General features: G+C 46.0%; 1 protein-coding gene across 1 annotated transcript in view; it reads right to left on the bottom strand.

Moving 5' to 3' along the window:
* LOC117354948 (SCO-spondin-like) overlaps positions 1-26,020 on the bottom strand; it is a 441,431-nt gene that overhangs the window by 187,880 nt on the left and 227,531 nt on the right. The window contains 6 exon segments of the mRNA XM_033932909.1: positions 1,745-1,927; positions 5,133-5,224; positions 13,105-13,230; positions 17,533-17,662; positions 20,763-20,885; positions 23,160-23,339. Coding sequence (XP_033788800.1) covers positions 1,745-1,927; positions 5,133-5,224; positions 13,105-13,230; positions 17,533-17,662; positions 20,763-20,885; positions 23,160-23,339 — 834 coding nt within the window.

Genomic DNA, 26,020 nt, shown 5'->3' with positions numbered 1-26,020 from the left:
AGAAAGAAAACATGAGAATGGCAACAGACGATAAAAGATAACTAAACTAAAACTTAACCTTATATACCGGGTTTTCAACCAAAGGAAGCTCGATGCAGTTAACAATAAAAAATAAAAAATAACACGCAACTCCTGATTGGTGCGGCCTGACTTTAGTGCAGGAAGAGGCGGTCGGAGCATACAGCGAGAAGACTTAGAAGTTTCAAGTTTCAAGTTTATTAGCATTTGATGAATCGCTTATAAAAATATCTAAGCGATTTAAGGTTTAAAAGCCACTAGGTGGTGGTTTCACATACAATTTAGACAAATTAGACAAAAGACAAACAATATAAAGCAGTATAACAGTTGGAACAAAAGAAAGAAAAAAACGGCCATTATAAATCCATTAATTTTAAGATAAATTAGGATAGGGACTGACATGAATGGGCAGGAAAGGAGGGAAAAGTTACAATATCTTTATCTGTTGAAATTTACATAAAAGGGAAAGCACAATAGGGGACAGAGAGAGTTGTTAAGTTTGATGGTCGTGATAAAACGTAAAAAATTTAAGTGTGTTATGTCACGTATCAAATGCATCTTGAAATAGAAAAGTTTTAAAAATTTTTTTAAACGATAATAGGTCTTTTTCATTTCTTATATAGTTTGGTAGGGAGTTCCATAATGTAGGGGCCATAACGGAAAATATGTCATTTCTTCTAGTGCCGATAATTTTTAGGGAGGGAATAGATAGTAAGTTTGAGAATGATGATCGTAGGGATCGTGCGGAGTTATATGGAATCATCATTTTTGAGATAAATTGAGGTTCATTGAAGGTCAATGTTTTATATACCAAAAGTATAATTTTGAAAGTAATTCGGTGGGAAATGGGTAGCCGGTGTGATTTAATCAGTAATGGAGTGACGTGATCATATTTTTTCGCTTTATGGATTAACTTTATTGCAGTATTTTGGATAATCTGAAGTCGTTTTTTTTCTTTCTGAGTTATGTTAATAAAGAGAGAATTACAATAATCAATTTTAGATATGATAAGAGAATGGACCAGAATGTCGATTGATTTGGAATCAAGGAAGGTGGAAATTTCTAATGGAGAACCTTTTAAATTAATTGTTTTAAGATGTCTTTCTATTTCTCCTAAGGTTGGTGTTTTGAAGTTAATGCATTTAGCTGTTGGAATACTGTTGTTTGTGTCCTCCGATGCAAGTATGACTGGTGTATTACTGGCGAAGTTTTGTCTAATGGTAACAATCTTTTGACAGAAATAGTCTGCTATTTCCTGTGCTGTTAGAATTGATTTATGATTAGAGGTTTTAGATTTTGTTTCTGGGTTGATGGATTTTAAAATTTTAAATAGGACCGAAGTATTTTTTGCTTTTTGAATTTTGTTGATATAATATATATATGATATAATATGATTTTTTTGCCTGGGAAATTTTGCTTTTATAAAGAGAAGCATTGTCATTGAATTGTTGAAGATTAAATGGAGTTTTGGAGGAACGCCATTTCCTTTCTGAGGCGCGAAGTTGTGTTTTTAATAATGATAAGTCTTTGGAGTACCAAGGGTTTTTTAGTTTGCGCATAGATATAGTTTTAGAGAAGTAACCTCACATCCTAAGACAGGACCATCAGACTGAGCAGAACCGGTAGGTCGTAACTAAATTTCCTGGCCCCTTTCCTGCTCTTTCATTTCCCGAATTCTAAGAAGTTCCCCAAACTCAAGGCCTCCGATGTTTTCTGCTTCTCTTACCTGGACAAAGCAAAGCGTCGCACACCTCCTCCTGCACCGCTTCCCCCTCGCACTCTGGCGAACCCGCTAGCGTGCTGTTACAGTAACGAAATCTCTTCCTGAGCCCCACCTGCTCCACGTTGTAGAAGCAGGTCGTGGAGCAGGGAGACCAAGCGCTCCATTCACTCCAAAAGCTAGGAGGCTCTGGATGTCAGAGACAAAGAGAGAACAAGATCAACACGTCTTGGAAGCCAATGTCTGATTTTTGTTACCTGTCAAATACTCTGGGACTTGAATATGACGTGATATTTTCTTTGTTATTTTATGTTCTATGTTTTGGTAAAGTTGAAAAATAACTCAATAAAACTGAATGGAACTTAAAGGGGCCCATTGGCATCTTTTATTGCCTCGATATAGTTGTCATTTCTCTTTAACTTTTGTCTGATTTCCTTACACATCCGGGGTGGGAATGTGATATTATTTTAAATAAGAGTGGGTTATTGGAAGGATATTTGCATTTATATTATTGATTAAGTAAAGGGGTGTGGGGAAAAGATTACTTTCAAATATTTGTAAGTTCAAAGTGCTTTTCTTGATTTGTTATATGTTCAGATTCATATGTATTGCACTGTTACTACTTGAAAATCAATAAAGATTAAAAAAAAAAATCAAAAAATCAAAAAACAGAAAAAACTCATTTTAAAGAGGGCGTGTCTTCCTGACTAGAAACTCTTCTTGAAGAATTGATCATGTTTTCATTTCTTTTGCTATCACATCTGCTGCTTTTATAGCTATTACTACTATTCTTAGTAGTGGTATAATTGCTACCACTATCACCACCTTAAAGTAAAGTACATAAGAACATAAGAATGGTCCATCAAGCCCAGTAGCCCATTCTCACAGTGGCAAATCCAGGTCACTAGTACCTGGCCAAAACCCAGAGAATAGCAACATTCCATGCTACCGATCCAGGGCAAGCAGTGGCTTCCCCCATGTCTTTCTCAATAACAGACTATGGACTTTTCCTCCAGGAACTTGACCAAACCTTTCTTAAAACCAGCTACGCTATCCGCTCTTACCACAACCTCTGGCAATATGTTCCAGAGCTTAACTATTACGCTGAGTGAAAAAAATATTTCCTTCTATTGGTTTTCAAAGTATTTCCCTGTAACTTCATCGAGTGTCCCCTAGTCTTTGTCATTTTTGACGGAGTGAAAAATCGATCCACTTGTACTCGTTCTACTCCACTCAGGATTTTGTAGACTTCAATCATATCTCCCCTCAGCCTTCTCTTTTCCAAGCTGTAACAGTACACAGCGGCAGAAAAAGATACACCCTCCAGGGATTCAAGACAAAGTTGGACAAGATCCTGTTAAACCGGAACGTACGCAGGTGAGGCTGGACTCATTTAGAGCACTGGTCTTTGACCAAAGGGCCGCTGCGTGAGCGGACTGCTGGGCACGACGGACCACTGGTCGACCCAGCAGCAGTAATTCTTATGTTCTTATGTTATGTTCTTAGTTGTTCCTGCCAATACTGCCACTACCACAATCTTCTGTCCTTCCAACACTTTCTAATCCGGATTAGAAAGTGTTGGAAGGCTGCTCAGTTTATTTATAAGACTCCTGTGCTGAAATCCAGGTATACCACACCCAGTGTAGATCCCTGATTAGAGAATGACACGGGGATTAATTTGTCCCTGTCCCCGCAGGAACTCATTTTCCCGTCTTGTCCCGTCCCTGCGAGTTCTTTTCCTTTCCCTGCCCCATTCCTGCAAGCTCCGTCCTCATCTGCACAAGCCTCAAACACTTTAAAATCCTAAGTAGCAACATTCTAGAGCTCAGATTGTGATGTCATAATGCCTCATTCCACCAATGCCTAAGCTCCGTCCTCATCTGCACAAGCCTCAAACACTTTAAAATCATAAGTGTTCGAAGCTTGTGCGGTTAAGGTAGAGCTTACAGGAATGGAGCAGGGGCAGGGACAGTGACAAAACTTGCGAGGATAGGAAAGGGAAATTGAGTTCCTTTGGGGGACAGGGACAAATTTGTCTCCGTGTCATTCTCTACACTGCACCACTCTAGAAATCAAAATGTAGTAAAAGTGAGCCAAGTAAAGGACAATCAAGCCATTGTGACATCACTGATGAGGTTGGCTCTTAGGGATTGGTGGAATGCGGCATTATGATGTCACAATACCAGCTCTGGTCTGGTTATCAGAGGCTGAAACTATTTATTCAATTTTCTATACTGTTCTCCCAAGTAGAGAATGACATGGGGACACATTTTCCCCATCCCCTTGGGAACTCATTTTCACGTCCCATCCCTGCGAGTTCTTTTCCTGTCCCTGCCCCATTCCTGCAAGCTCCGTCCTCATCTGTACAAGCCTCAAACGCTTTACAATCATAAGTATTTGAAGATTGTGTAGTTAAGGTAGAGCTTACAGGAATGAAGCAGGGACAGTGACAAAACTCGTGGGGGCAGGACAGGGAAATTGAGTTCCTGCGGAGATGGGGACAAATTTATTCCCGTGTCATTCTCTATACTGCGCCACTCTAGAAATCAAAATGTAATAAAAGTGAGCCAAATAATGGACAATGAAGTCATTATGACATCACTGATGAGTGGCTCTTAGGCATTGGTGGAATGAGGCATTATGATGTCACAATACCAGCTCTTGTTTGATTATAAGAGGCTGAAACTTTTCACACTATTTATTTATTCAATTTTCTGTACTATTCTCCCAAATAAAGAATGACACGGGGACAAATTTTTCCCCATCCCCGCAGAAGCTCTTTTCCTGTCCCATCCCAGCAAGTTCTTTTCCTGTCCCTGCTCCATTTCTGCAAGCTACGTCCTCATCTGCACAAGCCTCAAACACTTTAAAATCATAAGTGTTCAAGGCTTGCGCGGTTAAGGCAGAGCTTACAGGAATGGGGCAGGGACAGCGACAAAACTCGGAAGGAACAGGACGGAGAAATTGAGTTCCTGTGTTCCCGTGTCATTCTCTACCCCTGATCTCGATCAGATTTGTCTGACACAGTCTTAAATCCATGCCACCTCAAACCACGCAGCCCGCCAGAATAAGAATGTTTTTTTTACTCCTTCATGTTTCCACTCTTAAACTCAGACTGCCGGCCTGCAGTTACAGATCTCCCCCTTATACCACTTTTATACAGAGGGACAACATGACATGTGGCATTATATCAAGACATTTTATGATGTGCTATCTGCATGCATAAATCAGCCAATGAATCTCCAACAAGTCCCAGCATGGATCAAGCTTCCCTGGCTTGAGGACTTCGGGGCAAGTGATCGGCAGAGATGCTTGATTAAGGAGGATGCTGCAGCATCTTACATGCAAAAAAGACCTGCAGCCAGTCTCTGATATGGGCTTGTATAGGACCTACCTGTAATACAGGTGGAATAGCATGGCCGCACATCCCTAGCATTTCCCTCACACGGAGAGCCGCCATGTGCAGCAGCAGGGTTGGAGGGTGATCTGTCAGGAAAAAAAAATGTGAATACAGGTAACAAAACACCGAAGAACATGTGATATCTTCAAAATACCTGAGCAAAGGTCTGAATATACAGGAGACAGTGGCATAGTAGGGGGGGGGGGGCGAACTGCACCGGGTGCCGTCCTGGTGGGGATGCCGGCACCTCACCGTCCCCCCCCCATGGCAGTGCTCGATCCATCCCTTCCCCGTCCCCCCGTACCTCCTTAAAATCTTTGCCAGCACGAGCAACTACTCTTCTCCCTGGACAGGGATCTTACAGCCACACATGAAGGTGACGTCCCCGTGACGGAGCCGACCCGGCAGTCTAAAAGCTGCAAAGCTAAAGAGCTTTGCGCATGTGCCAGCCCTCCCGCCCTAAAGTATCCCACCTGGCCCCTATATAAGCACACCCCCAACCGGCAAACACAGTTTTAAAAGTTTCCGCGATCTATCCGACTCGGTAGTCTGAACGGTGTCAGCCGTTTTTATATCGCTTCAACTTTTAATTAATCAACATTTCACTACTCGATTTCGACTTGGCAGCGCTCTGGTTCAGCATGTCAGAAAAAGCCAAACCTGGTTTCAAACGCTGCTCCACGTGCGCTTCGAAGATGTCGGCGACTGACCAGCACGCCTCGTGCATCCGATGTCTGGGCCCCCACCACCGGACTTCTTCTTGCGCTCACTGCGCTAAATTAAACAAGCGCTCGCTCAAAATCCGAGCGCTTAAACTTAAGGAGTTCGAGCTCCCTAACGCGGCCTCCGCTCTCCCCTCCGCCTGCCAGCAAGGGGCATCGGAGCCGCAGGGACCGCCTCCCAAGGTGCCGAAGCTGGTGATTCGCAAACCAACTCAGGCACCAGCGTCTCCTGCGTGTGCCTTGTCGGGGCCGACGACATCACATGCAAGGACGATGCCTATTGGCTCCCTTGCTCCTCTACTGCCTATTGGCCCAGTGACTGCTCCCACTGGCCAATCCCGGCAGGATCGCTCCCTCTCGGTCACGCCCTTGGCACCGACTGACTCCAGCCATCGGCACCGTGCTCCTTTGACTAAAGAGCCTGCAGCCCAGCGTTCTGCCTCCCCAGACCGGCATCTGCACTCTGCTTCAGCCAGCCCGCCCAGGAAACTGAAAAGGAAATCTAAACACCTTCTTTCCTCTAGTTCCTCCTCCTCCTCGGGCTCTCCTCCTACACTGTCTGCTGCTGCTACTGCTGCTCCAGCTCAGGATCCTCCCCAGCTCTCACACCAGTCTCAGCCTCTGCTGCAGCCTGCACTTTTTCAACTTTTCCAGCAGTTCCAGCTTTTTCAGCAACAGCAACTGCTTTCTGCATCTCCTCCGCTCCTCTCCGCTCAGCCTATTGAACAGGGCACTCAGCTTACATCCTCAACTCATCTGGTCCAGCATGATGCCCATCTCTCTGACTCTGTCTCCACTACCTCTTCTATGGCGGCGGAACTGGAATCCTACTATGCTTCCTCCTCGCGCTCACCCTCGCCTGATCTGCAAACGGATCCCCTGCTCTCTTCTCTGGCTCATGACGACACTCCATCTGAGCGGGATAGGGCATCACCCCCGGAAGACACCTCCTACCCACGCTTCCTATCCAAGATGGCGTCCTCTTTACAATTGACCACCACGGCCCAGCCGGACCCCCGGGAACAGAGACTTCAGGTCCTTAAGTATCTTCACATTCCAAAAGAAGTGGTCTCTTTGCCCCTTCATGCTACTCTGGCTGATTCTCAGAAAGCAATCTGGAACACTCCCTACTCGTCCCGGGTCACGAAACGCAGTTTGGAACATAAATACAAGGTTCAGGATGTGGCGGGGTTTGGCAAAACTCAACTCCCTCACCAATCCCTGGTGGTCCGCTCTGCCTTGCGGAAATCCAAATCCTCCAAAGACTTTGCATCTACTCCACCTGTCCGCGAGATGCGCATCATGGACTCCATGGGTAAACGAGCTTACCAAAACTCCATGCTGTCTGGGCGAATTGCCATCCATCAGTTCTTCTACACCCAATACCTCTATTCTAACATGGAGGATATGAGAAAACTGGTCGAGACCTTACCGGTGCCCACGCAGGAGGCTTTAATGCCATCCTCTCCAACTTCAAAAAATGCTCCAAGAACCTTATCCGGGCAGCTGACAATGCCTTTGATACCGCCATGCGGGGAGCGGCTACAGGTATTTCCACCCGCAGACTGGCATGGTTGCAATGCTCTAAACTGGGGGTGAACATTCATGCGAAGGTGGCGGATGCTCCTTGTCTCGGAGACAGCTTGTTTGGAGACAAGGTTAAGGATCTTATTGAGGGGCTTAAAGAGGATTGCACCACACTGGATGCTCTGGAGGAAGATACCGCACACCACTCCAAACAGCCCTTTAAGAAGCAGCTACCCTCTCAACGGCAGTTCAATCCCCGGAAGTCGTTTTCTTCTGCCAGACAGTTTGCTCCATATCCGCAGAAGCAGTTTCGGCCCTATCGGCAACAATCCTCCAACAGAGCCCCGTGAGACCGTCACTATCCTAAACCCGCTCAACCTGCGGGCCAGAAGCCCCAACCCTCTTTTTGACAACCCTCCCCTTCCCGCTGTTCCGGTGGGAGGTCAGTTGCGGTTTTTTCTCCAGACCTGGCGAGATATAACCACAGACACCTGGGTCTTGCGCATCATTCAACATGGATACCGCCTTCGCTTCCTGACTCCTCCTCCTTGGTGCCCCCCTTCCCACCAGTCACTTCACCCATCTCACCTGCTTCCTTTGCAACAGGAGTTGTCTCGGTTGCTGGATATTCGGGCCGTAGAGCCGGTCCCCGAACATCGGTGGGGCCAGGGGTTCTATTCCCGATACTTCCTCATTCCGAAGAAGATGGGAGGCATCCGCCCGATTTTGGACCTGCGGAACCTAAACAAATTCATATTGAAGGAGAAGTTCCGCATGCTCTCGATCTCTGCCATTGCTCCTCTGCTCCAAGTCGACGCTTGGCTCACGTCCATAGACCTTCAGGATGCCTATCTACATATTCTCATACATCCCTCACACAGACAGTATCTCCGTTTTGTGTTTCAGAACCTTCACTACCAATACACAGTTCTCCCTTTTGGCCTCTCGTCAGCACCAAGGGTCTTTTCCAAATGCGTCATCCCCATAGTGACGCACCTGCGCAAACAAGGCCTGTCCGTCTTCCCCTACCTGGACGACTGGCTCATTTCAGCTATGACGCCATGCCTCACACGCCAGGCTTTGAGCCAAACCATCAACCTCCTTCTACAGTTGGGCTTTCTTCTCAATTTTCCAAAGTCTCATCTCCTCCCATCTCAATCTCTTCAATTCATCGGGGCAACTTTTCAGACTCAGCAGACTATGGTTTTCCTCCCGTCAATGCGGGCACATGTCATCCAACAGCTGATTTCAGCCTGGTACCCAGGGCTCTGGGTCACGGCCAGAGACGTTCTCACCTTGCTAGGACACATGGCGGCCACAGTACAAGTGCTACAGTTTGCTCGCCTGAAGATGAGACCTATCCAATGGTTTCTCAAAACCCATTGGAACCAGTTCCTTCAGCCTCTTTCCACGAAACTACAATTAACGCCCCAAGCCCTTCAGGACTTGCAATGGTGGCTTCATGTGGATCCCCCCTCTCACGGGCTTCCGTTTCATCCTCCTCAGCCTACTGTCACCATCACAACAGATGCCTCCAAGAAAGGCTGGGGCGCTCATCTCCTCTCTTGGTCCACGCAGGGCACCTGGTCCCCAGCATTAGCTCGCTGCAGCATAAACTTCCTGGAACTGCATGCCATCCATCTAGCTCTGCAGGTGTTCCAACACCACTTGCTCAATCAGATCATCCGGATCCATACCGACAACCAGGTTGCCATGTTCTATGTGAACAAACAGGGGGGGATGGGCTCCTCTCGCCTATCCCGCGAAGCAGTCTCCATTTGGAACCTCGCTCTCCGGCTCCACTCCACCCTGAAGGCGGTCTACCTTCCAGGCACGGACAACCAGCTCGCAGACAGACTCAGCAGGCAACTCAGTCCTCACGAATGGTCGCTTTGGAACACAGTTACGCGAAAAATTTTTTCAACTTGGGGCACTCCTCACGTCGACCTCTTTGCATCCCAGATGAACGCCAAATGTCCCAGATTTTGCTCCAGGTACGGAGAACCAACCTGTCTGGCAGACGATGCGTTCCTCCTCCACTGGTCCCAGCATCTCCTCTATGCGTTTCCTCCGATTCCTCTGATTGGAAAGGTTCTTCAAAAGGCCATCGCAGACAATGCCTCCCTGATCCTCATCACACCGTATTGGCCGCGTCAAGCCTGGTTCCCCGTCCTCCTCAACCGGGCTTCTCAGGCTCCTTGGATTCTCCCGCAGTTCCCGGATCTTCTCACACAACACGACGGCCAGTTGCTACACCCCAATCTTCCGTCTCTCAAATTGACAGCCTGGCTACTGCTCCCACGCTGAACGGGGACTCTGCCTTCCCTCCGGAGGTCCTGCACATCCTTCTTGCCTCCAGAGCTCCTGCGACTCAACGCTCCTACTCCGCCAAGTGGGCCCGTTTCCAGCGCTGGTGCTCCACCCGTCTTGTTCATCCTAGCACCTCGCCCTTGGCTCAGGTCCTCCGCTACCTTACCTCTTTGCAAGTCTGCGGATTATCCTACAACTCCATTCGCCTTCATCTGGTGGCCATCTCAGTGTACCACGATCCTGTGGACGTGGTCTCTCTGGTACACCATCCTGTGGTCAAGCGCTTCTTCAAGGGACTTCTTCGTCTGCATCCTCCCCTCCGACCTCCAGTGCCGGTCTGGGATCTCAACCTCGTGCTGCAGGCTCTCATGGCTCCCCCATTTGAACCTCTCTCTGTTGTACCACTCAAATTCCTTACCTGGAAGACACTATTCCTGGTAGCTATTACCTCGGCTCGCCGAATTGGAGAACTCCATGCCTTGGTATCCTATAGTCCCTATACCCAATTTCTTCATGACAAAGTGCTGTTACAGACTCATCCTAAATTCCTGCCCAAAGTAGTCTCGGCCTTCCATTTGAACCAATCCATTGTGCTGCCTACTTTTCATCCGCCCCCTCACACTTCGCCAGAGGCCGAACGACTCCACACACTGGACTGTGCCAGAGCTCTCCGCCTCTATTTGGACAGAACTGCGACTCCTCGGCGCCCGTCTCAGTTGTTCCTCTCCATCCGTCCAACTTCCTCTCCTAAACCAGTTTCGAAGTTGACATTGTCCTCTTGGATTACCCAGCTCATTGCGTACTGTTACGCCCCCGCCTCCGGGCCTGCTCTTCAGGAGATCCCTCCGCATGTCACGGCTCATGACCTCCTAGCTATGGCTACCACCTGGGCTAACCTTCGCCTCGCGCTTCTCCAGGAGATCTGTCGAGCGGCTACCTGGTCCAGGATTCATACCTTTGCCAAGCACTACTGCCTTGATGTGGAATCCGGCGCAGATGCATCATTGGGTTCTACGGTCCTGCAAGCGGCTTTATGAGGCGTCAACTTCCCTCCTCCTCTCCATCTCAGGTAATAGATCTTTATTATTATTATAATAGCATGTTGTTATTCTGTTACCTTCAGCTCGGGAGGCACCTTCATGTGTGGCTGTAAGATCCCTGTCCAGGGAGAAATAGAAGTTGCTTACCTGTAACGGTAGTTCTCCTTGGACAGATGGATCTTACAGCCACACAATCCCGCCCAGCCTCCCCTATTGTTGCCGCCAGCTTTATACCTAACTGTGTTTGCCGGTTGGGGGTGTGCTTATATAGGGGCCAGGTGGGATACTTTAGGGCGGGAGGGCTGGCACATGCGCAAAGCTCTTTAGCTTTGCAGCTTTTAGACTGCCGGGTCGGCTCCATCACAGGGACGTCACCTTCATGTGTGGCTGTAAGATCCATCTGTCCAAGGAGAACTACCGTTACAGGTAAGCAACTTCTATTAGCCTGCTGTTCGCACAGGCCTGACTTCCTCTGAAATCACTTCCGGGTCACGGGGCCAGGAAGTGACATAAGAGGGAAAGCCAACACCAACATGGCAGCAAACCAGAGAAGCTACTTGCGCTGGTGAAGATTTAAAGAGGTAAGGGGGTGGGAAGGAAGGGCGCGAGGGTGGCATGGAGGGTGCGGAAGGAGGAGGGGGGGCAGACGGGAGGGCGTGGGCGGGCCACCGCCCCAGATTTCTTCTACCCTCTCTATGCCACCGACAGGAGAATAAATCATAAAAGTCAGTTTAGAACAAGGATCTCAAAGTCCCTCCTTGAGGGCCACAATCCAGTCGGGTTTTCAGGATTTCCCCAATAAATATGCATGAGATCTATGTGCATGCACTGCTTTCAATGCATATTCATTGGGGAAATCCTGAAAACCCGACTGGATTGTGGCCCTCGAGTAGGGACTTTGACACCCCTGCTCTACAGTCTACACCGGTGTTTCTCAACCTACAGTACGCGGACCCTAAGAGGTACGCAGACCGCCTGTTGAGGATATGCGGGCTGACCGCCAATTCCTCCCTGCCACCCCCCACTGCTTGGCTGGCTCGGACCTATTCTCAGAATTGATATCAGGAGGAAGGCTTGTGGGCCGGCGGCATGCAATCACTGCACATGCCTAGCCCTTCCCTTCCTGAAGTTGCGGAGGTGGCGGGGTATAATTAAATGGAATGGGTGGGGGGCAGCAACGGATCAGAAGGGAAGAGGAATCAACGGCAGGTTGGCTTGGAGGCAGGAAGGATTCTGCATGGGTTGGCTTCGGGGGGAGAGATGGAGGAAGAGGCAAAAGCTGGAAGGCAGTGGCAAAGGCTGGAAGGTAGTGAGGGAGAGGGGGCATGAACTTGGGACATAAGAAGGAAGGAGGGAGGGAGGGGGCACTAACTTGGGACATAGGAAGGAGGGAAGGAATAGAAAGGGACAATTGTTGGGCCTGAGTGTGTGAGTGAGTGGGAAAGAGATGGTGTACATGGGGAAAGGAAGAGGAAAACTGGGCATAGAGAGGAGTGAGGTAGAGATGCATGGGGAACAGAAGGATGAGAAGGAGAAATGTTGGATATGGTGGTGAAGAGGGAACAGAGAGATAGATTGAAGGGGATGCAAGGGGGAGGAATGTTGGGCATAGTAATGGAGGGAGAGATGTGGCATGGTGTTGGAGAGGGGTGATAGAAAGAGAAATGGGCAGTGGTGAAAACTGATCTAGGGATGAAAGAGGAAGAAAAGTTGGACTCATGGAGGAACAGAGAGAGATGTTGGTTGGGGAATGGAATGAAGTCTGGAGGAGAGGAAGCATGCAGGAGGCAGAAAGAAAGAAATATTGGATGTACAGTCAGAAGGAAGTGCAATTAGAGACTCATGAAATCACCAGACAACAAAGGTAGAAAAAATTATTTTATTTTCAATTTAGTGATCAAACTGTATCTGTTGTCTATATTTTGCACTATATTTGTCTATTTTTCTATAGTTGTTACTGACTGCATATTTTAAACTCATCTGCCTTGATATCTTTGAACCCCTCCCAAATATAAATGAAAATTAACATTTTCTTTGCATACAATGTGCTTTGTGTTTTTTAAATTTTGTGGTTACCATTATGTATTAATAAGATTATATTGTGTGTGTATGAAAAATGGATGGAAGAAATTGCATTACAATTAGTATTATTATTATGGGGGTGGAGTCAGGGGTGGAGTTTGGGCGGGGGTACTTGGTTGGTATTTGTTAGGCTTAGGGGGTACTTGGCTTGAAAAGGTTGAGAAACACTGGTCTACACCACTGCAATCTAGAATCTTATAACTAACTCTTCAAAGGAAAAATACAACCCCCCCCCCAAAAAAAATAAACCCCAACAACCAAAGTACAGATGTGAATTGTATGTACCGAAATCTCTCCTGTATTCCTGAGCCACAGCTTCTGTCACAAGGCGTCCAGTGTGACCACGTGGACCAGGTACAGTTCACCGGACAGAAGGAGTCATCGCACTTGACCTTTCCATTTTGGCACTCACTGTGGAGAGAGAAAGACCAAGGGTCAGGAATGCTAAGCAAACTCTGTGTCTCCACAGGCAGCCTAAATCCCATCAAGAACAGAGAAGATTCATATTCTCAGGTCTTCCGCAGGAATCAGTAAATTCCCCATCCACGCGATTTCTAGATGTACTATACACAGTGGAACACATGTGTCCTGAAAAAGCTGCGTGTGCACATTTATTAATTTATTTGCCGCCTATTTGAAGGAGTTCACTCAAGAATAAGTCAAATACAAGCACTAGACAATTACAGCAGTAAAAAATAAAATATTCAGATTACAATACAAAGTATGGCATAGTATGTTACATTACAATGTCGACATAATGTGCAATAAAACATTTTAATAGACAGAATAGGGTGTAAACAAAGTATATAGATAGAAGAGAGAGAGTAACAGAAGTTAGAAAATAGGTAGCGAGTCAAAGGCGCGCAAAGCAAATGCGCGTGGACAATTGCGTGAAATGACACTTGAGCGCTAAAGTCCTGAGCGCTATTGTCTTGCGCTATAATGACTTGTGCTATAATGACTTGCACGCTATTGTCTTGCGCTATAATGACTTGCATGCTATTGTCTTGCGCTATAATGACTTGCGCTCTAGTGTCTTGTGCTGCAATGAATTGCGCGCATCTGACTGCGCACGTTTGTCTGCACGCATTTGTCTTGCACGCTAATGACTATGAACCAGAAACTAAGATACTAATTTGAAGAAAGTTGCACAGAAGGTCAGACTGGTGCTCAAAATAATCTCATTTATGGTAGTAGAGGATAAATGTCCTGCTATAGTTTGTGCAGCCAAGTGTCACTGCTTGTGTGTGTGACTAGCAAGGGAGTTATTTCTTCCATTACAGGCCTGGGTGAAAAGTAAAGCTTTCATCTGCTTTCTGAAGTAGAAATACTCCAGACAAGGCTCGCTGGCGGGTATCACATTGTGTGATGTCCTTTGGAGAGGGTTTGGTTAGGGATACTCCTTGGAAGGACCTTAGTGACCTTGAAGGTGTGTAGAGGGAGATCCTGTTCTTCAAGTACTCTGGGCCATTTCCTTCCAGGGCCCTGAAGAGCAGACATGCTGTTGTTAGGTGCCATTGACTCGTGTTCGAGTCCTAGGGACTTGATGAATTGCAGATCTAAAAAGAAATCGGTTTTGTGTTAGTCCGGAAAGGTCCTCTAGCGTCATCCCCATGGTTGTTTTCAACGTGTCCAGCCATCTGATTGCAGGTCACCCTCTTCGCCTGGCTCCTTCAATCTTCTCAAACATGATGTCCTTCTCCAGTGATCTCTCTCTTCTGATGGTGTGACCAAAATAAGACCGTCGTAATTTCATCATGTGGGCTTTGAGTGACATAGCCAGTTTGATCTCTTCCAGAATCGATTTGTTAGTTCTTCTGGTGGTCCATGGCATGCCTAAAATCCTTCTTCAGCCCCAAAGCTCAAATGTGTCAATCTTCTTTCTGTCTTGTTTTTGTAGTGTCCATCTTTCGCAACCGTAACTGACCAATGATATAATGAGTGCATGGACAAATCTAGTCTTCGTTTGGAGTGTTTCCTTCTTGCCTTTGAATATTTTGTCGAGAGACTTCATTGAAGAGTGACCAGTGCTGTTCTGTAGAGTATTTCCTCCCTAGTTGCTTACAAAAGAGCCCAGGAAATTAAAATCCTTTACAACTTCTATTCTATCATCTTCTAGCTGAAAATCTTCATCATTTTCTGTGTTCATGATCTTCGTCTTCTGTATGTTTTGTTCTAATCCCATGTTATGACTTTCAGCTTTAACTTTTCTCAGTAGATACAGCAAGTTTTTTTTCCTGCTAGTGATGAGCATTGTATCATCTGCATAGTGCAGGTTGTTTATATTTCGGCCACCAACTTTGAAACCAACACTCTCTTCTTCCAAATTTGCTTTTCTGAAGATGGTTTCACCGTACTGGTTGAACAGGTAAGGTGACAAGATGCATCCTTGCCTGACACCACATTTTATTGGAAACCAATCAGTATTGCCTTATTCAGTTCTCACTGCAGCTTCTTGATTTTCATATAGGTTCTTTATCAACTAAGTTATGTGTTTGGGTATTCCCATTTGCACTAGAATTCTCCATAGTTTATTGTGAGCCACAGAGTCAAAAACAAAGGTTTAGGGGCTGTTGGTATTCTTTGCTCTTCTCCAATGTCCATTTAACATTGGCAATAATGTCTCTTGTTCCTCGACCTTTTCTAAAACCAGCCTGAAGTTTGGGTAGTTCTTGCTCAACATTTGATTGCAGTTTTAAATTTAGCTCTTTATTGTACCGGTAGCCAGTGAAGTTTTGGCAAAAATGGTGTGATGTAGTCACATATCTTAACGCCTTCTATCAATCTTGCTGCAGCATTCTGTATCAATTAGAACTGGTGCAGGTCCTTTGTAGTCAGACCAATGTAGAGTGCATTACAGTAATCTAATCTTGATGTTATCAAGGCATGCACAACTGAAACAAGATTTGCCTTCCCAGTGTAAGGAGAGAGGCTGCGTAGTTGGCGCAAATGATAAAAGTAGCTCTTGAAGGTTGCTTGCACTTGGGGGATCAGAGTTAAGTGTTGAATCTAACTGTATTCCAAAGTTCCTGACCTGTGATTTGAGGGGGAGTTCGTATTTCCCAAAAGAGATTTTTGATGTCAGGTATGTGCCTACTTGTGTTAGGGACCCATAGAAGCTTGTTTTTACTTTGGTTCAAGCTATCTTGAATTGATGTTAGATAGGTACTCAGTTTATTTAGGGCTGTGGATAAATCAGGTTCAATGGGTATGGGTGACTATGATTTTGCTATGGTTGTATTTTTCTATAGTAGATCTAATAGCACAAACTTAATATTTCAATTTAGGGATTGTACGTTTCATTGAGAGAGCTTTACCGAACAGGGGATTGCCTCAAAACAGCCCTATTCTGGGCAAAACATGCATTTTGGCAGGAAGTTCCCTCGATGCGTTTGAGATAAGTGTTGGGCTCTCGTATTTAATTACAATACGCTGAATGTACAAGTTGAATTTACAAGTTATCTATATTATTCAACAATAATGTTTTTTTGAATGAAAGTGAAAGAGCAAATGGATACAAAATGTGTTTCCAATGATGACTGATGAAGATTTCTCAGTGAGGAGATATTCAAACATTGCTGTTCATCTGAGTTATTAGTGATGATCTAAGGCAATGTATCACAAACTGTGTGCCTCCTGAGATTTCAGGTGTGCTCCCTAAGGAACTGGCTGGCCCTGTTGTGTTAATCCCTGGGAACTGGTTGACCTTGATGTTCAAAGCCAGGGAACTTCTCCCTAAGGAATTGGCTGGCCCTGATGTTTACAACTAGGAAGTTAATCCCTGGGAACTGGTTGACCTTGATGTTCAAAGCCAGGGAACTTCTCCCTAAGGAACTGGCTGGCCCTGATGTTTACAACTAGGAAGTTAATCCCTGGAACTGGTTGACCTTGATGTTCAAAGCCACGGAACTGCTCCATAAGCAACTGGCTGCCCCTGATGTTCACAACTAGGAAGTTAATCCCTAATAACTGGTTGACCTTGATGTTCAAAGCCAGGGAACTTCTCCCTAAGGAACTGGCTGGGCCTGATGTTCACAACTAGGAAGTTAATCCCTAATAACTGGTTGACCTTGATGTTCAAAGCCAGGGAACTTCTCCCTAAGGAACTGGCTGGCCCTGATGTTTACAACTAGGAAGTTAATCCCTGGGAACTGGTTGACCTTGATGTTCAAAGCCAGGGAACTGCTCCATAAGCAACTGGCTGCCCCTGATGTTCACAACTAGGAAGTTAATCCCTGGGAACTGGTTGACCTTGATGTTCAAAGCCAGGGAACTGCTCCATAAGCAACTGGCTGCCCCTGATGTTCACAACTAGGAAGTTAATCCCTAATAACTGGTTGACCTTGATGTTCAAAGCCAGGGAACTTCTCCCAAAGGAACTGGCTGGCCCTGATGTTTACAACTAGGAAGTTAATCCCTGGGAACTGGTTGACCTTGATGTTCAAAGCCAGGGAACTGCTCCATAAGCAACTGGCTGCCCCTGATGTTCACAACTAGACAGCTACTCCCTGTGGAACTGGTTGGCCATAATATTCATAATCAGGAAGCTATTTCCTGGAGTACTCGATGACCTCGATGTTCACAGCCAGGGAGTTACTACCTAAGGAACTGGTTAGCCCTGGTGTTCATAGCAAGGGAGCTATTGACTGAATGGTCAGCTAGTTCTGGTAGAGTTTCCTAGAAAATGGAATGCACATCGGATCAAGGACTCACCAGTGCCTGCAGCCATCCTTGCTGAAGACCTCTCCTGGGAAGTGTCGCTCATCATGTGAGTAACAATGACATTGACTGATGTTCACGCAAAGTCCATCCTGCAGGTAAAGCTCTGAATGGCATCGGCAACCTGCAATAACCAAAAAATGTGACAGTTCTTCAGCATCCATATCCCTGACAAAGCAGACATGATCAGTGGTCCTAGGAATCTCCTCCTCTAAACAAAAAGTAGCCAGAAACCCTGAAAATTTCTGTAGTGACTACAAAACTAGCCTGGGGCCACAGGAATCTTCCCAGATACCACAGACATGATCAGGAGCATTGAGACCCTCTGTGGTGAGTGCAGACATGGAGGGGAGACATTGACAACCTTCCTGGGAAGCACACAGTGGCGTGCGGTCAAGCCATTCAGGGGATTGCTCCACCCCCTAAAGACCCTGAGGGAACTGCTCTGAATTCGACTGGTTAAGCAGGCAACAGGCAGATGCTGCTCAGCCAATCAAATTTGATCAGGACTGTCAGGGTCTCCAGGTGGTTCGGAGAATCCCCAGCCCAAGAGCCCTAAATTTTGGGAGGGGAGAGGATTACTTTTTGTTTGATGAAGTTTGACTTGTCGAGCAGGCTGCCTACTCAACAAATCAAACTACATCAAGCAAAAAATAAACAAAACAAAAAAAAGCAGACCTATAGTGCTGGGGATTCACTGAATCCCCTGATAGCCCTCACTGCCTGCCACTGGAAGTACATATGTTGCTGGGAGCCATGAAAATCTTTTGGGGAAACCACAGATGCACCTGAAGCTCTCAGCAAGATAATATAGAAATACACTGCCCAATATTTCAAGAGTTCAGTTTAGAAATTGTGCTATTAGAAACTCTGCAGCAAACTTTCTATTTTAGAAGAGATCCCACAGCTCCTGTACAAGCGCCGAGTTGAATTACCATTGATTGAAATCAAATACACACGATTTGTACCATGATTTTTCAGTACCCAAACAAAAAGGAAAGCAACCCTCCCCGCCCCACAATGCTCAATAGGAGCCCTAGAACAGATATGAATGGCAACTGCTCAACAAGAGACAGTCAACCAACATGCACTGCTCGGCCTTGCACTCTCTCCTTCCCTTTACCATAGAGGTCCCAAATTTTAGTAAAATTAGGAAGACTGTTTCGCAGCAAGGCCGTGAGTTTGGTCACACTGACAATGGTAAAAAGGTTTTTGTTTATTCTTTATTAATTTTCACTTTTGCATCACCAATACTTTGGAGACTAACAGAAATTCTTGAAATAGAATAAAATAAAACTGAAAATACAATAGGAAATAAGTAACACCTTTTGCCCACAACACTTAGGTAATTGTGATGTAAAAAGGGTTTTGGAATACCGTGTGTCCCTGAAAATAAGCCCTAGTCCTGGGATTCGCCGACAACTCTTCAATTCCCCCACCACCACCACGCAGCCGAACCCCTGCTGACCCTCCATCCTTCCCTCCCCGCTGACTGCGAGCGAGCCCTACCTACAACCGAAGTACTCTAAACAGGCTGCTTGGCCTTGTCCGTCGGGGATTTCACTGTGCCGCGTTACTGATGACAGGGGTTCGGCTGCACGGTGGGGGTGGGGGCAGAGGGTACTCAAGGGTTCTGCTGCACGAGGGATGGGAGGGAGGGAAGGATAGAAGCTGGGCAAACTTCTGCTGCACAGGGGGATGGGAGGGGAGGGAAGATGCTGCACATATGGGGGAGAGAAAGGAAAGAGGAAGAATTGGGGTGAAGGAGAGGGAGGGAGAGATGATCATGTGCATACCCCGAAAATAAGACCTAGTGCCTCTTTTGGGCCCCAAATGAACATAAGACACTGTCTTATTTTCGGGGAAGCACTACAAAGGTTCTTGCTGCCCAGTGCGGATAGAAAAAGGAACTGCCTACACTATATTTAACAATCTTGTTCCATATTAGGGAAGAGAAAATACTTAACAGGTTCAAAGGAACACTAACCCCCTCTTCTACGAAACTGCGCTGAATGGCCCGCGCTGCTCCTGACATAGAGTTCCTATGAGCGTCAGGAGCAGCGCGGCTCTCTGTGCTAAAAACTGCTAGCGCAGTTTAATAGAAGAGAGGGGGGCGGTAAAATGTTGAATGAAATTTTTTTTCTGCCAATGATGTGGTTGGAGGTTGGTAGGGCATAAATTTGCACACCACGCCCCTGAGGCTTTTTCTTTCATTCCGAGTGGTCATTTGGTTCATAGTCTTAAGCGCGCGAGGACAAAGGCGCGCCGACAAACGAGCGCCGAGAGTTGAGCGCAAGACTTTCTCGCGCTGCAGGAAAACCTTCTTTTAAAGGGCTCCGACAGGAGGTGCTGGTGGGGAAACCCCCCACTTTACTTAATAGTGATCGCGCTGGCGTTGGGGGGGTTTTGGGGGGTTGTAACCCCACATTATACTGGAAACTTAACTTTTTCCCGATTTTTTAGGGAAAAAGTTAAGTTTTCAGTATAATGTGGGGGGTTACACCCCCCAAGCCCCCCCAAGATGGAAGCGTGAGGCAGCGCGATCCCTATTAAGTAGAATGGGGGGGGTTCCCCCCACACACCCCGTTGGAGCCCTTTAAAAGAAGGTTTTCCTGCGGCGCAATGAAGTCTTGCGCTCAATTGTTGGCACGCCTTTGTCCTCGCGCGCTTTTGTCCCGTCGCTGGTCACTCAGCTTTTGCAGTGGGGTGTTTTGGGGTTTTTTGGCTCTATAAGGACGCATTTGAAACTTGAAACCTTTTGAGGCGACCCTTAAAAGAAATTTAAAAGGAAATAATTAGCTCCCCTTTTGCTCTAACCTTCTGTGTTGTCTCTTTAATTTATTGCAGTTCCACCCGCCCTCCTTCTGTATGCCTGTTATTGACCATGTCTTAGGGCTCCTTTTACAAAGCTGCGCTGGTGGTTTTAGTGCGCACTACGTTGCTGCACACTACACGCTAACGCCTCCATAGAGCTGGCATTAGTATTTTCCGCGTGGCCCAGGGGCTAGCACGCGCTAATTTTCAGCACGCGCTAAAAATGCTAACGCAGCTTAGTAAAAGGAGACCTTAGTGTGACTCGAGTGCTGCTGGAGCCCCGATATTTTTATTGCACCTCGCTTTGAAACACGATATTGCGATTTAGTCACATTTTAAAAACAAACTTGAAACGTGATGGGACATTACGGGGCAGGAAACAGCACAGAAGTTGCACGTCAGGCGCTCACCCTCTGTGCAGCGCGCACTACAGATGCTCTCCGAGTTCAGTTCCCGGCAGGTTGGGGGGCACGGGGACAGACGGGCCCTTTCGCAGTCTTCAGCCTGAACGTACATCATTTCAGGACCACAGTCTGTGGGAGAAGAGGGAGATGAGAGAGAGAGAGAGAGAAAAAAAAAAAAAAGCAGACAACAGCATCTCTGCAAACAATTATGAGCACGCGTGCCGCGAAACCACTAGCCACTCAGCACGTCACCCAGTCCCATTTATACCAAACCACTTACATGCTAGCCGACTCCCAAACAACATTTATCATTTGAAAAAAGTCGGATCATGTCACTACCTTTTATCGAGGAATGCGATCTACCATAATCTCCCCAACCCTGAGATGTCCTGTCTGTCTAAATTAAATTGTAAGCTCTTCTAAGGAGGGATTGTCTATTCTATGTTAAAATGTGGAGCACTGCGTACGCCTATCAGCGCTATAGAAACAATAAATGGTCCTGTAGTAGTAGGGTTATTTTTTAATTTGGACCACTGCGCTATAAAGGGCTCCTTTGATCAAGGCGCGGTAGGGGTTTGAACGTGCGGAATACCGCGCGTTCAACCGCCTGCCGCGCTAGCCGCTAACGCCTCCATTGACGAGGTGTTAGTATTTTGGCTTGCCGCGGGGGTTAGCGCGTGATGAAATGTCCGACGCGCCAACCCCCGGAGCGCACCTTGATACAAGGAGCCCAAAGCGTTGTTTGGCCTTAGAGCGGATTACGTCTAAACGTTCACAACGTACTCTGGCATATTTCTCTTTTCCTTCTGTTAAGAATTGTCGCTAGAAAAGATACTTTGCCAGGCTATTCTCTTTTCAGGCAGCAATTAAGAGACAAGGAATTTGGTCAGCTATTAGTTAATGCTGTGTCTTACATACATTTTAGAAAACTTCTGAGAACACGTCTATTTGATAAATTTTTACAAAATCAGAACCGGATAACTTGTTAACCTTGTAATTCCTGAGACGGTCTCAGTTTCTTTTAGCTGTATATCGCATAGCACTGGAAGGTTATGCAGTATATAAACAACAATGGAATGTCATGTAATAACATCCCACCCTACCTCAAACCACGGGCTCACGTCACCTTATTCCAAACCATTCCCACCTCATTCTAAACTACTGGCTCTCATGCCACCCCATCCCACACTACTGACTATCGTGCTACTCTCTTCCTAATCTCGCCTCACCCCAACACAACTAACTGGCTCACACGTCATCCCATTTCAAATCGCTGACTAGCAACTCGCCCTCTCCCTAGCCACTCTCCAGTGTTACATCCACCCAAACCACTGACTCCCTCTCTGGGACTCACTCACAATCCATGTCACTGAATTACGCAATACCCTGCTCTGAAGCATCGTGTCTCACCCCCCACCTCTGAATTCCTTCCCACCCTACCACAAATCATTCCCAGAATTTATCCATGGGTCGCTCTGAACCCCATTCCATACTGCTCACTGTTCAAACTACTGAATAACTCCCCTTGCCTCCATCATAGTTCATACCCCACATCTTCCCCCTGACCCTTAATAATTCCCCAGTTCCTCTGAATTATTCTATATAGTAACACAGTAAATGATGGCAGACAAAGACCTGAACGGTCCATCCAATCTGCCCATTAGTTATTCTCATTAGAAATACATGATTAAATTAACTCGTCTCTTCTTTCCTCTTTGATATTTCTGGGTCGTAGGCTGTAAAGTCCACCTGGTATTGTCCCAGGTTCCAAGTGCTGAAGTTGCCATCTAATCAAGCCATTGTGACATCACTGATGATGCTGGCTCTTAGGCATTGGTGGAATGAGGCATTATGACATCACAATCTCAGCTCTGGAATGTTGCTACTCTTTGGGTTTCTGCCAGATAACATAGTAAATGACGGCAGATAAAGACCTGAACGGTCCATCCAGTCTGCTCATTAGTTATTCTCATTAGAAATACAAGATTAAATTAACTTGTCTCTTCTTTTATATTTCTGGGCCATGGACTAAAGTCCACCTGGTATTGTCCTAGGTTCCAACTGCTGAAGTTGCCGTCTAAGCTCACTCCAGCCTATCCAACCATCCCATTGTTTGCAGGATATCTACCGTAAAGTCTGGCCAGTAACAAGTTAGTGCTCCCACTGCTGCCCTCCCCAGCCCATCCTACCCAAATCACCACATATGGGACACAAACCGTACAAGCTTGTCCAATACTGGCCTTAGCTCTTTAATTAATATAATTTGTTTGTTTTCTAATTAGAGATCCTTTGTGTTTATCCCACACTTTTTTTGCATTCCATCACCTCTAAAACACTTACAAACCTGTCTCGGCCTCCTTCCTCACCTATACCCAGATTCCTTCCCCAACCATCAGATCTCACCTCTAGAATCTCCACAGGGTTGCAGGTTGCAGGGCTCAGTTTGGACAGGGTCTCCGGGACAGGGTAAGCCCCCATTTTTAGGAGGAGGGTCTTCGCAACCCCTCCTACGAGTTCGGATCCCTCCCCTGCACTCAGCATCACAGGCAGACCAGTCACTCCAGTGCGCCCAGGCACCATTCACTACAGGGAAACAGGATTTGTGAACAATACAACAATTACCACACAGAGACATGCAAATACCTACAGAAAGTGTCCCAGCTATATTGGGCACCACTGGCTTGACTGAAAAGAACTTCAAACTAGAGAGTTGCACGGAGACAGAAATCCCACCCATCCCCACCCGACCCCGCCAGGATCCTCTCCGTCCCCACCCGTCCCCGTCAGGATCCTCTCTGTCCTCACCCTTCCCTGTCAGGATCTTCTCTGTCCTCACCCGTCCCCATCAGGATCCTCTCTGTCCCCACCCATCCCCGCAAGGAATTACCTCCATCCCCGCCCGTCCCCATAAAAAGCAGCAATTACTTCTGACAGGATCATCAATTCCACAGTTTCTTTTGTGTTTGCGCTGCTGTTTTCCTTGTGGAATCTCTTTGGTGGAACCCTTTTTTTGTTTTCTGTTCAGGTAATTAACTTATAAACCCCCTCTTTTACTAAGGCTGACGTGTCCATTATATTATATGGACGAACCCTGCTTCCAAAGCCTTCCATCCCCATGGGAGTCCCGTTGGCTAGAGGGGGGACCCCTGCGGGACCCGCGGGATTCCCGCGATCCCCGTTCCCGTGCAGACCTCTACTTCAAACCAAACCTTCACATGCCATGTATGTACTGTATATTACACCTCATAATGTGAATGCTAAGGCAAGCAGCAGCAGTAAATCTGAAAACCAGAGATCATGTCCAGCAAACCCTTGCTTACGATTGAATCATTCTTGTCATGGCATGCATTATATCATTAGCATCATAGAAAACAATGGGCAAACGCAGGATTGATTTTCACCTCAATTTTCAATAAATAATTCCACCTCAAAATTATGTTATATATAAATTCTACACCAGTGTATTTAAAGAGATATCCCAGTGGGATCATCATCGCCTCACACCAGCGCATGCGCAGATGCCCTCCCGACAAGTGACCAAGTTGAGGGGGCGGGGATGGGGCAGAACTGGCCAGGGGAGGGGCAATGGGTCTGGATTTTCGCTCCCGAAAATCTGGTAACCCTAATAAGTTGGTGCAATACAGCAGCTTTGTGCTGTGAGAAATGAAATAAGAAATAACAGAATAATTAATAAAAGAATGATGTTAATTGCTGCAGAGTGTAATAAACTAAACTAAACCTTAAGTTTATATACCGCATCATCTCCACAGAAGTGGAGCTCGACACAGTTTACAGGAATTAATAAAGAAAGGAACTCCAATGGAAAGAAGAAGGGCTTGGTAAACAAGAAGGAAAGAGGGGACTTAGAATAATGGAGAGGGAGGGAGTAGTTACATTTTGGAGAAAAGCCAAGTTTTCAAATGTTTTCTGAAGCGTTGGAGGGAGGTCGAACTCCAAAGATGGACAGTAAAGCTGTTCCACAGCTCGGTGATCCTGAAGAGGAGGGATGTCCCAAGTTTTCCTGTATGGGATATACCTTTTAAAGAGGGGAAGGATAGTTTGAATTTTTGAGTGGATCTGGTGGAGTTAGGATTCGAGGAGAGCCAAGATAGTGGAAAGAGGGAAGGAAGGATGCCGTGAAGAGATTTGAAGGCTAGACAGGCGCATTTGTAGTGAACCCTGAGGATGACTGGGAGCCAGTGAAGCTTAGACAGAAGCGGGGGGGACATGGTCGAATTTGCTTTTTGCGAAGATTAGTTTAGCTGCGGTGTTCTGAATCCGCTGAAGTCTGAGAAGACTTTTCTTTGTTAGGCTTAGGTAGATGGAGTTGCAGTAATCTAGTCTGGATAGAATAATGGATTGAACGAGGACAGCGAAATGTTGTTGGTGGAAGCAACTTATAAATAACTTATAAATTCCAGTAGAGGGAATTTGTTTAACATTGTGTGTATAAGCACTGCTGAATCAGAAGGGAGGGGGCATTCCTGGGATAGTATTTGATACAGTATGCCTACAATCAAGAGAACATGGAATAGTTTAATAGCTCTAAATCTAATAAATGCTGGCACTGTAATCTGGAAGCAGGGACACTTGATCATTTACTTTATTATTGTCCCTGCATTATGAATTTTTGGAATACAATTTGGTCTCAAATAAATTGCTTATTAGAAAACCATGTTGCTCTGTCATACGATACTGTTCTGTTCGGTATTTCTATGAGGAAAAAAAGTCAATTAACAGCACATAACAAACTTTTAATGATCATGACGGGTGTTGCTATTCAACATATTACTAACAACTGGAAAAATTATACTAATCCTAGTTATGCATTTTGGTGCAATTCCTTATGTCATATTTTTAAAATGGAAAGAGTTATATTGGTGGGGGAGGGGGGGAGGGAAATTAATTAATTAATTAATATATTTATGAATTTATTGAAGGAATTTCAAATGTTGTATGATTGTCTTTCATGGTGTTCTTTTGTGCACTTGTTTAAGTTTGAAAATGAATAAAGATTAAAAAAAAAAAAAAGAGAGAACATGGAATCTGATGGCTCAGCATAAGGGCTATTGTTCAAGAATCCAGCCTGAGTGTGACAGAACATGTGAGGGGAGAAGCAAGTGCTCAAATATGGGCAACTGTAAATAGGGTCAGAGGTCTAGGGAATAAGAGTAATGGGAGAAGTAATTAGGGGTGGAGAGACAGGAAGTAGTCAAGAAAGTATCTGATAGGTTGTGAACTGCCACTGCTCCATCCAATGAGCA

Source organism: Geotrypetes seraphini, chromosome 2, assembly GCF_902459505.1.
Source record: "Geotrypetes seraphini chromosome 2, aGeoSer1.1, whole genome shotgun sequence".
Classification (NCBI taxonomy): domain Eukaryota; kingdom Metazoa; phylum Chordata; class Amphibia; order Gymnophiona; family Dermophiidae; genus Geotrypetes; species Geotrypetes seraphini.
Note: the sequence above shows the minus strand (reverse complement) of the source record. Positions and strands in the feature narration are given on the sequence as shown.